Here is a 14,694-nt window from a genome sequence, read left to right on the forward strand (position 1 = left end):
TCGCCATGAGGCGGCCGTGCGCTCTGCTCTCTTCTGCCCCCTTTCGCTTATCTGCCTATCCCTCCCTCCCTCCATCCCCCTCAGGAAGGATTACGGGCACGAAGCACAGCCTGCAGGGCGGGTTATCGCCTGCAGTCCCTTTGTTTAAAAAAGCAGCACTCCATACCAATGGATCCCACACAAAAACAACGCCCTCCTCGTAGCGGAACGGAAGAGTGTGCTTTATTGTTTTAATCAGCATCTGTTAGAGTTACAAGCACCACGCATCACATTCTGGAGCCTGCCTGGTGTGGCCAGGATCCCCACAAGCACCCACTGTGCCCACAGCAGGCTCAGCATAGCCCTTTGAAAGGCTTCTCCCACGTGAGAGCAAAAAGCTGTAAAAATTACTAAGTGATGTTTGTTTCTCTGGTCACTGGCCTGACGCAACCGTGTGGGTTGTGTTCTGCCCCCTCACAATGTGCTCCTTTATCCTGAGGCCTCGTCCCTTTGTGATCACCAGAACATATAAGAAAACACACACAAACAACACGAGAGCCCCTCACCACATTGAACTTCACTTAATGTTTAGTACCAAAGACAAGTAACTACAGAGCTGTTACAAAATAAAAACCAAAAAAAGCTGACAGTGGAATAACGAATGATTTGTTAAAAAAAAAAAAAAAAAGAGAGAGAGAGCTGGTAGTGGTCTGCAAGTGAGTAATTTTGCACCAAGTATACAGAGGAAACAATGCTGCAAAGGACTTTTGCAAGGAAAGGATCTGTGACACTGATGTCTGTACACTGCAGTACGGCTCCTGCAAGGAGCAGGAGTCGTGCTTATTTTACACTGGTGACACTCCACTCGGTTAGTCTACTCAACACATAGGCAGTAATGTCTGCCTGTTCCTCTAGTGTCCATTCTCTGTTAGTATTATAGCAGATTTTGATAGCATTACATGATAGACTTTTTACAGCTCGTTAAGTGCCAGCAAGTACAATGCGCTTTGGCAGTTGCTATTTATTCCCAGGTCTTCATGGGTAAAAATTTTACTTACTGTGTTTACTTATTGATCTTTCTGTCCTGCCCTGTCTTGTACTCATTCAGAGTCAGAAACCTCAAGCTAAATTTTTAAGGTGCCCTAACCTGACCTCTGAAGTGCGGTCTTGATCACTAAAGCCTGTTTTGTTAAACTGCTGTTTTTCATTTCCAAGCTTTTTTTTTTGTGCACGCTCTTTAAATGCTGTGTGCAAATAATGCTTATAAGCAGCTTTGTGCACAGGTCACAATTTGATGTGGATGACAATACGCTGGCTACAAAAGCAACAGTTCCCATTTTAATCACTGCTTTCAAAACGTGATTCTGCCCTCCACAATTTAAGCAAAGTAAAAAAAAACCCTCAGCTGATTTTTGCTTCAGTTAATGTCTGTATTAGAAATTATACACAATGATCATGATATTTCACAAACATTGCAATTGAAGATGTTGTGTATGCACCTAAAAAGGCGTACAGAACTGGGTAACTCTAAGTTAAGTCAGTAACAGTGTAAATGGCAGGACTCCTAATATTCTGTATTAGATATCAGTGAGTAAATTTTACGGTGGGAAGTAAAACAAAGAGATGCTGCCTAATGGTTATAGTTACTGTAAACATCCTCATCTTTCCTTTCCATGAAATAAAATAAAATAAAATAAAATAGCCATAAAGTGCTCTGGAAGGCTAAATAACTCAGAAGTGCAGAGTGGGACTGAGAAACCTGCTCCCATATTTCCCCCATTTTAAATATAGCAATAAGAAAAAAAAAGATAGAACACTTGCTTGTCTTCACTACCTGTCAAAACTTCAATGTAATTAAGTAATCAGTTGGCAGCCTCTGCACTGGGTGTAGCTTTTGAGCAGCCTACTAAATTAACTATCTGGTACTGCTTGACTACTAGAAGTTTTATTTATTTCCCATATACTGCATGCAAATACAGAATAGTAACCTATGTACCAACTGCCTAAGAACTGTAACAGTACTGTCAAATCCATGCATTTAAAAACCATGAGCTACTCCTCTGCTGAAACACATATTACGTTGTTATAATAACTTCCTAGTCAGAGATGAGTTGCTTTCGAAGCATTCAGTGGCAACATTTTCAAACTTTTCTATAATCATAAAAGGCAGCAAATTCGAAGTGAAAGATTAGATTTCCCAACAGTGATCTGAGGGAGGGTTTTAACTGAAAAGAAACCTATCACCCATCACTCAGGAAGGGATCTGTAACAAAACTGTAGGAGCTGGTAATACCACAGTGCAGCCCATTTCCTCTAGCTCAAATTCAAGTATGTATTCACGATTAAAGTGGGATTACTGGAGCAAATAAATCCTAGAGGGCTGGGCTGAATGCCTCTTACTCTTCAGGGCTTTGCTGTACAGAACTCTCTTGTCTGTTTTCTTGTGTGAAAACATTATTTACTTCTGAACTTTTTATTTCCACGTGCGAAGACAATTCATCTTCTGGCTTCCCTTCGCTCCCACCAGGCTCAGCACCTGCAGTGACCTGTACAGCACTTGCCTGGTCTGGCTCTGCCACTGACACAAATGGCACATCTACCAGTCCTGTTCTTGGCTCTTCTCTATTCAGAATGGGCATTTGTGTTGCATCTGGATTTTCAGCAAGCTTCTTATGAGAAAAGCTCTCAGTCCCTACCTCCACCAGGCCAGCATGACTGTTCCCTGCTCCTCCTTCCTCCCCACTTAATCTTTTTTCTTCAGATGCATTTTCAGCGTGTTCTTCTGGATGCAATCTATCACTGTCACTGCGCCCTACATCTGTGTACCACACGCTTTGCTTGATCTCAACTTCTGACTTTCCCTCTTGAGGTGTATCTGAGATTTCCACCAGCCATTCTGCCTGTGCCACACTGCGGCCCACCTTGGACACATTCCCTATGCTGGTACCATCTGTCCCACAGCTAGATGAAGACAGCTGGTCCTCCTTGAACTCTGTGCATTCTGCTGCATCTTTATTCACCATCGTCTGGCTCACTTGAGCTTCTGCCACAGCCGTTTTGCTTGTCTCATTGTTCCCTTTGTACTCTTGCAACTTTACAATCTCAGCTTCACAAATCTCTTCTACCTGCTCAGGTGGAGTATCAGCCGGTAACTCAACCGTTACCATCAGCAAGTTCCTTATTTCGTTCACACCATCAAGAGGTTCACAGTTCTTTACTTCTGTCTCACTTTCTTTCTCAAGATTATCCCCAGATGCTCCTTTCCTTGTGTGTTCATCCTGGGAAGCAACACTAATCTCAGTACTTGCTCCTTGCTCCTTGCTTTTTTCTTTACTATCCTTTTCAAATCCAGTTCCCGCTTCATTTTCACTCTGTGACAATTCCTCTGTAACCCCTTTTTCTACCTCAATTTTCATTTCAGCACTTCCTAAAATCTCTGTTTCTGCTGTTTTATTGGGTGGGGAAGTCAGCTCTATCTGAACACCTTCTTCATTCACTTTGCTTTCTTTTTCAGAAGTCACCTTCTCCTCCACTGCTTCTTCATGTACCTTAAGTTCTTTTTCAGGACTGACATCTCTCAATGTACTTTCAGTCCCATAAGCTACTTCTTCCTCCACAGCTTCTTCCTGTGTCTTAGGCTTTTTCTCAGGGTCCCCCACAGAGTCTGCTTTCACCATGCTGTCATTCTCCAAGGGAGTATTTCCCTCTACAAATTCTTGCTTCGTAGGAGTAGTGGAAAGGGACTCTTGTTTTTCACTGATGTCTGTAATGACCACTTCTTCACTTTTGCTTGCCTGACTACCATCCACATTAACAGAAAGGACCGCCTCTTTGTCTGATGGCTTTCTATCCTCATGATCCTTCTCCCACAAAATCTTTTCAGTCACGATGAGTGTCTCCTCACTTTGGGTTTCAGTATCTGATGCTTCCATTCTGGTGGTAGAAGGCTTCTTAGCAGGAGTGGTTTGTGCTGACCCAGAAGGGGTCTTCAGATCAGTTAAACTGGACACGCTTTCACAGGGCAGGTTCAAGTTATCTTCAAAGAGGTTGTGCTTCTTTAGAACGGCGGCTTCTTTTATCACTAAGTAGAACAGAAATATGAAACTGGTTGGAAAGACTGACAGAGGCACACTGAAGAAGGTACATCATTTCCCTGAGTTTCAAATGTCATACATTTTGATATTGCAGACAACAGTAGTTTTCGTCTTCAATTTATTTTCAATTTGCATGTATTTTTTAGGGGAGGAGAGAAATAACTTTTCTGTTTTGAATAATGAAACTTCAATATTGACCTAAGTTTGGCATCGCTATAATGCAAAACTACTACAAGATCTGTGGTGCAAAAAGGTAATGTTGAAATGCAGAAATGGTTACACTGAATACATGAAATAAAGTGTACATTACATTAAACATTAGACTGATATTTTGGAATAGGAGTGCCACAAAGTGGCAGGTCAATACAGAAGCTTGTCTTTTATCTAGCATGTAGATAGGCAGACCAGATAGAAATATTTCATATATGTTTTACATGCCATAGCATGGCTTTATTTTCATACACACAAGCAAAGAGGTCTGCAGGGAATGCTGCACTGGTGACAGTCATGTGCTGGAAACAGCATCTGGCAGTACATTTCATTTGGGGAAATTCATTTCCACTGCCATTAGATGTCACCAGGTCCTTCCAAATAAAAGCATGATTTCACTCTTTGGCCCAGGGAATCAAGACAAAGTCAGGCTGGCATAATCACACTTTGTTATAAATATGTTTATGCCATGCTGTAATTTTGAGTTTCCCAAGCTTAGTAATACTGCTATATGGATTCAGATTTTAGGGCTTGCCACGCATTCAGTGACCTGAATCCAAGCACTGTAGCACTGCAATCCCCAGTCTTTGGAAAGCTGCGACTTGGCCCTGAAAGCCAAGGTTAGGCTGTCAGGTTAGCGCTCTGGGCTCCCCTGAAGCAACAGCTAACCACCAGCCTCTGGCCAGAAGGTTATCACTGTCATTCAATGGTATTCTTACCTTTCAGGGTTTCTTCAAGCAGCATCTGATATAAAATCTCTTCATACACATTCTCTACTTGGATCACGCTGGTGTAATCCGCAAAAATGAACTGCTCGTATTTCTGCAGCTCCTGTGCAGACACACAAGAAAGGAACAGAAGCACAAAAATGCAACTACTTGAGAGATTCTGAGTGCCTTACTCCAAAAGGGCACCTGCATTTGGCATGTCCTGCAATGCTTCTTTTCAACTATGAGCAAATGATGTATTTTCACAATTAACTGTACAATTCTCAAACACTGCAGATCATTGTCATTGTCATCAGATCACTGAGAATGACAGATCACTGTCATCATTGCCATCTTTACTGGAATAAACAGTTCTGAAAGAAAGACCCAGTGAGGAAATGCCTCACTGTTTGCCTAAGGAAACAAATCCACAAGGAGCAAGGGAGATACAGGGTTTGGTTTTTTGTTTTGTTTTGTTTTGTTTTTTAGCGGGTGTGCACCATACTGAGCTTAGTGGTTTAGATGTAATAGGCAATATCTAGGCAATAATTGTGTCATGGTCCCTAGGAACCAGCTTGGTTGTCTATAAAAAGAAAATGAAGTGAGCCCTGCCCACTGGAGGTACCCACAGCCTAACATCTGGTGGTTTCCCATCACAAGAGCAAGAGTTGGCTGGACCTGTCAGCTGTCCTACACATGCTTTTGGAGCTGGCTGCTTGCTGCTGCAGAGGCATGAACTCAGAAGGCTGGTGGGAAGTTTGTACCACCACTGCCTCCTCCGTCCCATATGGCAAGGACACTAGATGGGATTCCACTCTCTGTATTCAAGGGAATAAAATGCTTTTGCTTCCTTGCTTGCTCCTGTGAGCAAGACATAGACATGTCCTGCTGATGCTGCAGAGAGTTAATACTATTGTTTTGGGGATAGGAAAGAAGGTAGAACAATACACAGAAGAGCGTGAATATATTTTTGAAAGACCTAACTTTTAATGATCTGTACGCAAAGACTCACAAGGATAACTTGGTTTAACTCGTTGTTTTTTCTTGAACTGAAACAAGCTAGAGAAGTAGGAAAGAACAACACAGTATGGGTGAGAGCTTGCAGGCTCAGGGAACTGATGAACATCAGCAAAACAAAAGGGCAGGGAGGCAGAGATGGCTTAGGGCAGTCATCTTCCATCTGCTACAGTGAGCACACAAGAAGAAATGCATGATCTGCAAGAAGGGTAAAGGCTATTTAATTTAAGGTGAACGATATTCTAGCTGTCCCCTCATGCAGGAACACTAATACCACCTCCACGGAACCAAGGCAGCTGTTTGCAGGGTACTAACCTAACAGCAGCATTAGGGGCAACAGAGACAGCCTCTGTACATTTGTTTCCTGACTGCTGACACAATTACTTCAGTTTAGAATCACTGAACATCAGTCCACAAGCCTGTCTGCGGAGTGCTTCTGTCACCCAAACAGGCATTTGGTTTTGAAGCAGGTGCTGAGCAGAGGCTGTACATGGTCACAGCAATGCCTCTCAGTGCTGAATACAGGGACAAGCTCATAACCTAATCCTGCAACTGTCAGATAGTGAGAGGAATCTAGATTGAGGGCTTTTTAGGGAATAAATGAAATGGGGATAGGCAGAGGTCTGCACCTGTGTTTCAGAAAGCAAGCTGTAAATGCAGTTTCTGAAATCACTCCACATCTCCTACCCTGCTGCTATAGTCATAACCTGGTAAATGCCACTTAAACCATCTAAATGCCATTTATCCAAACAGGCAACTCCTTGAAAGGAAACACCTTTACACAGTTTAGGACTTACAGCCAAGGTAATCTTTCCCAGCCTCCTACTACTTTCTTGTTTTGTTTTGTTGTTTTTTTTTAAATAACAGAAATGAGCAGAAATGTAACCTACTGGTTTGCATGTTGAAGCCAATGTCTTCTGCATTGTGGGCAAAGTAATCTGCACCAGTGCTTCTTGAAATATCTTCTTCCGGACAGTGCTGCTGTCATAATCATATTGCTGTTAGAAACAGACAAAAAGAGAAACAAGCCCAATCGTGTTGGATGTTATTCATTACTCACAGGAGGAACTGGCTCTTGTAACTGCTGACTGGCAAACCCCAAAGGATACCAATGGGCACATTCAGGTGTTTCGATTCCCACACAGGTTACTGCAGCTTGTGGAAAAATTCTTTAAGATTAGGGAAATTCTGGAATTTTTTCCCCTTCATTTTTTCTTCTTGGGCCAGAAACGGCCCTGTGCTTGCACTCTGCAGGTATTTCATCACTAAGGATAATGAATTCTAGGAGCAGGCTAACATGGAATCTAATATAAAACGATTTACTCAAATCCACAGCTGATTTAATTGTAATTAAAAGCACCAGCTACGTAGATAGCCTTACAACTGTGTGCCCAGAACTAAGTTTTACCCCTAGAATGAGCGGCTTTGCTAAAAGCCACCAAGTCAGTATATCCCACCAGACAGGAAAAGGTATCTTCCTTAAGATACAAAGACAAATTCATTTAAAGGCACAGCCCCAGGTCTTACAGCACAAAAGCTGTAACACTTACCTTCAGCACTCTCTGCTTGACTTTTTCAAGGGTTGTTGCGACTTTCACTGAGTCTGCCTGGCGACTTGGAGAGAACAGCTGCTCAAAAGTATAAACTGCGTTTTCCATCAGCTGGGAATGATGATAATAAAAAAGATCTGTTAAAGGCCAGTCACATACAATTTACACACAGATGAAGAAGCCTGCTGAATGTAACCATTAACTTCAATTGTACTTCTGAGAGGGTGAAGCAGAGAAAAAAATTAAGTGCTTAGAATCCATAAATATTGTCAAGCTCTTCAAATGATTGTAGAAGTCGAAGAAGAGTCTTGTCTAGTCTAGATTGCAACAGCCTGTTTTGGAACTGGAAAACAAAAAGAAGAATTTCTTACATTACTGCAAGAATATAAGAAAATGAAACAACCTCAACTTCTATTTGAAGTTAAAAGTTGGGTCAACATCAGCAAGCCTGCTCAACTGTTATTTCAGCAAACTTAAAAAAAAGATTCAGTTATTTTGTCCAAAAACGTGTTGCTGTTGGTACTCTGTTTCAGTAGTCTAAAGGCTAACATGCACAGAAATGTTGCACTAAATAAAGGAAATTAAACCTTGGCATCTTTAATCTGATATAATAGCTTTCTTGCATAGAATTAATCTCAAGTCACCACCCAAAATGATGGCAGCAAAGACAAGAAGTAGAATCCAGTGGCTGTAAAAGCTGCAGACAAAATTTATTATCCTAATAAGAAGATTCCCATTGACTGCTATCAGATCCTATTGGCCTTAATAGTTAATAATGTAGATAATTCTTTTTTAAAAAGTTATTAATTAGCAGCTTTTCTTATAGAGGAACAAATATCTCAGTTAGAGCAATAATGTCTTATAAGTTCTGTTGGGCTAGTTGTTGTCACAGTTATCCACAGATTCATGTACTGTACTACAAGAAGACATTTCAGAAAAACAATTCTGCAAATGGTAATTATACTTAAAGACCCTTTGCTTCTTCTTAGTGTTTCCATTCAGTTTTATTGGGGACGATAGGGACACCCACAGGGAAGCCATCAGCACTGTTGGGTCTTGCTTCACATTGCATATGAACATAGCAACTGAATTACATCAGATACAGAAGATGTTTTGTAGCTTACCAATGAGCGTGCACATGCTTAGGGATAAGACACTTATTTCCTCCTTGACCATTAACGTTTTCATGCAGGCAGATAAGTGGTAACAAATGCTGAAAGGGGATTTTTTTAACTGACTGCAGATGATGTGGAATTGGACCACACAGGCTGTATTTCTACACAGTGAAGAAATGGAGAAGATGCAAGTTTGCTTCATCTGTGTGTGCATCAAGAGGCAGCACAGTAATGGCTCAAGCCTTCCCATAAAACAACAAGACACAAACAGTGTAAAGTTGGAAGCTGATTCCTAGAGGAATGACTCATTTATTGCATTTTTATGTGAAGCAAATCATGAACTGACAAAGTCACTAGAGCTGGTTTATTTACACTTAGTGCTACACTCCTAAATTCCCTAGATTTGACCACTAGAGGATGCCAAACTCCCAAACCTGTAGCTGTGCCCTAAAGAAGAATCCTCCAATGTCTCCCAAGCTAGAGTTAATCCAAATGCTTGTTTTATATTAAAGCTCCATGAGAAACATCTGACCTTACTTGTTAATAAAATAAACACCCATGGACACAAAGTGAAACTAGTTACCATTTTTATGAGAAAAATAATAGCCTCTTAGAGAGAGAGAAGCAGTAAGAGCATTATCAGAATAACTTCTGCTTTCATTTAACTTATTTATCGTGAATTTTCACTCATGTTCCCTCCAGGAAAAACAAAAAACAAAAAACAAAAAACCAACTAACCCGAATCATAACTGGATTTGTATGGGATGTACTTTCTGTGTAGTTCTTTGTCTTTATTTATGGTCTTCACTTACTCAAAGACATTTTGTTTGAGCAGCATTTTGGAATAATTCTCCTAAAAGGCTCAGATGCGAAATCAGAATTTTAATTCTAGTTAATTATTTGGCAGCTGACCATTGCTGTACTTAGAAGAATTGTTTTTGGGAAAACCTTATCCCAGCACTGCGTTAAAAACTTGTTTTCCTTGTCCACAATTCCCACCTCACATAACGAGACCAGGTCCATTTCACAAGATGACCAACTATATTACTTAGCTTCTCAACAATGGATTAAAATCACAGGATTCAACAAATTCAACAAAGCCAAACCTGCCCTGCTCTCTAGCAATGGAAAGAAGCCTGCTGGATAGGTCTTAATAGATCTCCAGCCAATCATCCAGAAGAAATAAAAGTAAAGCCCATACCAATGCACATCTGAGAGGAAAAAGAGGAGGCATTCCTTTTTCATATCAAATGACACAGTCCCTTAAAGCCATGCCCATGAAATAGCAAAGCAATTGGCAAGTTTTGACATTAATTACCTTATTTCATATTGGTGAGAAAATAAACCGTGAAATAGGAGACATTCTATTTTGGTAAAAAATATTTAGGACCCTTCCTGAAAAATCAATCCTGGGGAATAGAAATCAGCCATCCCCGTCAGCATAAACACAACTTTTTGGGGTGCAGAGACACTGAGAATTCAGAATGTGAAGGTTCATGGGTAGAGATGATCCATCCAAACTCGTTGTGTCTTACCTTAAGGCTCACACTCACGCAATCCTACTAAATAAGCATGAAAATGAGCTTCTAGCTGTGATTTTCTTAGGTTTAGTTATCTGCACTTTGACTGATGTATATATTCTGAGCCTCTTGCACAGCTCTTTATGAAGATTACTTTGAAGCAGCTTACAAGGACAAATCTAACCTGTTCTCTCAGGAGGAAGAACTGGTTTTTACAGTACCTCTTGCATGAAGTTCTGTGTCCTCTGAACCACAAAGTCAACGTGATACACCTTGAAGCGACTCTTGAGGTCATGAAGGAGCTCCTGGAGGAGATTCACTTTCAGATAGCTGGGCTCCATCTTCACAGAATTGAATGGTAGGTTCATAAGCTGATCCACATCCTGTATTCCAGTGGAGGAAGAACAGTGTTTTTAAAAAAGCAACGCAAACCCAATTTTTAATAGAGAATGTAAGATTTTCTATACCACAAAACCAAGCAGCAATGTACTCCCATCTGGAGAAGCAACTTCTGCTGTTAGTCAAGTTCTAGATAGAAAATCCTTGTGCTCATGTGAAGGGCTCCAGCTGCATTTTTGTCTTACCTCCTTTAGCTTTGTGGTATCATTTGTCTTCTGGAAGTTCTGGATGATCTCATTAACTTCTTTATCAAAAAGTGAGCGAACTTCAGTGAACCCAGAACTCACAGGACCCATGAGCTCCTCCAAAATGGATGTGAGGAAGGGTTGAATATTTTCTGTGCAGCATTTCTGGGCAGGCTCAGAAACGGTGGCTGGAGTGTAAGACAATACACACAATGGACATAACTTAAGCCACTAAGATACACAGCGAAAAGAGTAATCGGAACCAATCTGCTTCACGATGGATTAAATGCCTCTGTATGTTTCCATGGAGTTACCTCTCTTTGGTGGTGACAATGGTGATGAGAGTTAAGAATTTTCTGAGTGGCAATGAAATGTCTTTTCTTATGCCCCACCTAATCAAAGTAGCATGTTGGGGGCACTGAAAGCCAAGGAAAGGGAAGCTCCAAGTACGGATTAGTGCTCAGAGGTTTGCACAAAGCATGGCCATGACGCCTCTGTAAGGATTTAACTGACCTTGGCATCCTAGGCTGTTATGTGTGAACACCAACATAACATCTCCAGTTTTATTAAAGCAGCTCCAAAATTATCATCTATTTATTTACTAACTCAAGCAACATCAACTGATGCCTGCCTACTTTTTGCACTCCTTTTTATACTCATAGCAAATTACACATCTTTTTCACATTACTTTAAAATCATGTTAAGAAGCCCTCTGGTTTAAGTGTGCTTCAGCAGCCGATGAAATTGTCACTAAAGAATTGCTCCCCAGCATGTTTGTTCCACTACTAACCTTTGATTTTTCCAGCTAAGAAGTTCTTGGAGTTCAGAATCTGATCCATGTCGGAGCGAATGGTGCCTTCAAGAGTTTTTGCAAAATCTCTGCACTCTTCTTTCAAGGTACTCAATCCTTCTGCAACCTGCTGCTGGACTAAGCTATAAGCTTCTTCTACAAACTGAATTCAAACAAGTAAGTGAAGATCAGAATTGGCACATACAGACAATTAGTATGAGAATTGACCATTCTGGAAATACCCATACTTACACCAAACCAGGCCCGCTTCCTGTCATTCCTCTTTCCTTTCATTTTAGGCAGGATCATTGTCTGAAGATTGGGAAGGAGCTCCTCCATCACAAGGTTGCTCAAGATCTACATTGAGAGATTAAAATGACCAGTTCACGCACTGTTCTTCACCTAAAAGCTGAACACTCCCATCAGAGAATGATGTGTAAATACAGGGGCTCCAGACATAGAACAGTTCAGCTGTCCCAGGTTGCCAGGAGGACCATATTTAACACATCAGGTGTGATTGAGAGAAGTTCTTTGAATTTCATATGAAGATTTTTTGCTCTGAAAAGCTTTGAAAGACTGTGCAACTACTGATAAAGGAGGAACTAAGACGATGAACTACAATGACCACTCAAATGTACTGCACACTATTATAAAATTGGTGTGTAAACCAAAGGAGCCAAAATGATTGATATGAACTGAGGAACTGGATCTAAAACACGTGAAAAGCCGTTACACTGACTGCTGCTTCCCCTAGCTGACCTTGCTCTGGGCCACTCACACCCTCTCAGATACCCAAAGACTCAGCACCCAAAGGATGCTTCTACCAGAACACTAATTGATCCAAAAAGCAACATGTGGAGGTAGCAGTGTGGTTCTCTAGGACTGTTCCTTGTAGGCACTGATTTCACAGTTCACACAAGAACAAGAGATCAAAGGAAAATCAGAGTATGGGACAGAAATATAATGCAGAAATTGGGATGGATCAAATAATTCTACTCCTATTTTTTGTTCCCCAAAAAGTACGAGTATAACACAGTCTGAAGGTTCATTAGCTCCAGGCTAATCCTGAGGCAAAAGGGATATAATGAACAGCTGCTGGAGTTTGTGAAGAACTTTTCAAGCAATTACTTTTGTCAGTAAAACAACTATGCTGGTCTAAATACAGGAAAACTTTCATTTTGTCAATTTTTTTAATATAAAGTCTCCATTCAAGCGTCTGTACTGGCACGTAGAAAAACTAAGGAAAAGTTATCATTGCCCCAGTCGCTTTTGATAATTTAAGCATATTGTCTATTTTTCATTGCTGTATTTTTCTAAATTGACACTGAGTACTTTTCCCTGTCAGTAACAGAAGTTAGAAGTTTAATGACTTTTCAATACAGCAGAGTAATGAAAAGTCATTAAACTTCTAACTTTTCCAGCCTGCAGCAGGGCCCAGTGGTTTCAGAGGAGATGCATCACTCATTCTGAGCTCAGTAACTAAGCTGAAACTTGGGCTTGCAGCTGGTTCCAATCGGAAAGAAAAGATATCAGCCCAGAATACAAATGCTCCCAGTTTGGGGGGAGCAGTCAATATGGTGGTGGGCAAGGCTGCAGTTCAGAGGGATCCTGACAAGATAAAAAAAAAAGGAGTGGACAGAAACCTCACGACGTTCAACAAAAACAAAGTCACAGTCCAACATGTGGGATGGAACAACCGCAAGTACCAGTACAGGCTGGTAACAAATGACTGGAAAGCAGATTTGCAAAAGAACACAGCTTGGTGGTCAACAAACTCTACATCTGTCTGCATCTGTTCACTGCTACATATGGGAGGGTGTTGAGCAGCAGAGGCAGACTTTTCTGGGAGGTGCTCAGGGAAAGGGTGAAGATGACAGCTGCAAGCAGCGACAAGGCAACTGTTAAGAAAAATTTTGCATGTGAGGGTGGACATGGGAAGAAGTTGTGCCATCTCCAGCCTTGGCTACCTTCTGAGCTTAACTGCACAACTATTCTGAGCAGGGGACTGGCCAGACGACCTCCAGAGATCCCCTTTTAACTTATTTCTGGCCTTGCAGGTCTCTTGATAGCCTTCCCTTTGCACAGAGGAAGGTCTTTCTTCCTCGATGCAGAAATAATCAAGCAGTGCAAGGCAGTTCCCTGGTTTCACCCTCATCCCCTATTTCAGAAACTCTCTCTCACCAAGCTTTCTCCCGAATCATTTGCCCTGCACTTCCATCAGGTTTTGCTCCTCCTCTACCTAGGTCTGAATGACAAATCCTTTCTTGCTCGTCCCACATGGATGCACCAAGGTGGCCATACATACACAGTCACAGGCACAAATCTTTTTTGAGGGTTTAACCTGTCCTCCCCATATTTGCATTTGCAAACATTGTATCTGTGACTTGAGAAAGCTGCAAAACCTTTTCTCCTCCTGCATTTTCCTATCATGGCCAACAAGACGATCCACTGGGGCTGCAGAGGAAAAAATTCATTACAGGATCAGCCCCATTTCTATTTCTTGCTGATCTTGTCTCTGAACATGTTTCCCACAGAGGCATCAACCAGTGCTGAAGACATGCTGGATTCTTAACTTCCTCTACACAAAGTGTCTTGATTTGGACCTCAGTCTCTTGTCTTGTTCAGTCACTACTTATAATTCAGAAGAGGGAGGAAAATCTGTTTTTTCTTCTGGATGTGTTCATTTTCTGTTCATAGATCTTGCCCCAGTATATATTTGTACTGGCCCACAGTTACAGAGGCCCAGTTGCTAACTTATGATAACAGAAGCAATACTACTGTGCATATGCTATACAGAATGGCACATAAACCTTTCATCAAGGCTCTTCATTTGTCCTGACTGTACAGCACGTATAAAGCTGCTCACAGCATCCTGAAAGCTTTGAGGTGTGGTGGATATCCTGTAAATCAACAAGAGGCATGGGAACTCTATAAAAAAAAAAAAACAAAACAAAATATATCTTCAGGTTCTGTACAATCCTCAATTTATCTGGGTGAAGAATTACTGGTTTGCTCAACAGTGTCAATAAAGTCTCACAAACTGCGTTGTCCTCCTTCCCTTCCAGTGATACTGGAACAGGGTTATGCTAAATGAATGCATATTTGAAGCCACCTCTTCTAGATTTGAT

At 41.2% G+C, this 14,694-nt stretch overlaps 1 protein-coding gene across 1 annotated transcript in view; it reads right to left on the reverse strand.

Annotated features, from left to right (window-relative positions):
• Nucleotides 1-220: 220 nt before the first annotated feature.
• NIBAN1 (niban apoptosis regulator 1) overlaps nucleotides 221-14,694 on the reverse strand; it is a 60,383-nt gene continuing 45,909 nt past the window's right edge. Inside the window, exons 7-14 of the mRNA XM_048945842.1 lie at nucleotides 11,819-11,923; nucleotides 11,567-11,729; nucleotides 10,777-10,964; nucleotides 10,414-10,575; nucleotides 7,558-7,668; nucleotides 6,898-7,005; nucleotides 5,003-5,114; nucleotides 221-4,060 (exon numbers count right to left, since the gene is read on the reverse strand). Of these exons, the coding sequence (XP_048801799.1) occupies nucleotides 2,376-4,060; nucleotides 5,003-5,114; nucleotides 6,898-7,005; nucleotides 7,558-7,668; nucleotides 10,414-10,575; nucleotides 10,777-10,964; nucleotides 11,567-11,729; nucleotides 11,819-11,923 (2,634 nt within the window). The 3' untranslated portion in view covers nucleotides 221-2,375. The remainder of the gene's footprint in view (nucleotides 4,061-5,002; nucleotides 5,115-6,897; nucleotides 7,006-7,557; nucleotides 7,669-10,413; nucleotides 10,576-10,776; nucleotides 10,965-11,566; nucleotides 11,730-11,818; nucleotides 11,924-14,694) is intronic.

Source organism: Lagopus muta, chromosome 5, assembly GCF_023343835.1.
Source record: "Lagopus muta isolate bLagMut1 chromosome 5, bLagMut1 primary, whole genome shotgun sequence".
Lineage (NCBI taxonomy): Eukaryota > Metazoa > Chordata > Aves > Galliformes > Phasianidae > Lagopus > Lagopus muta.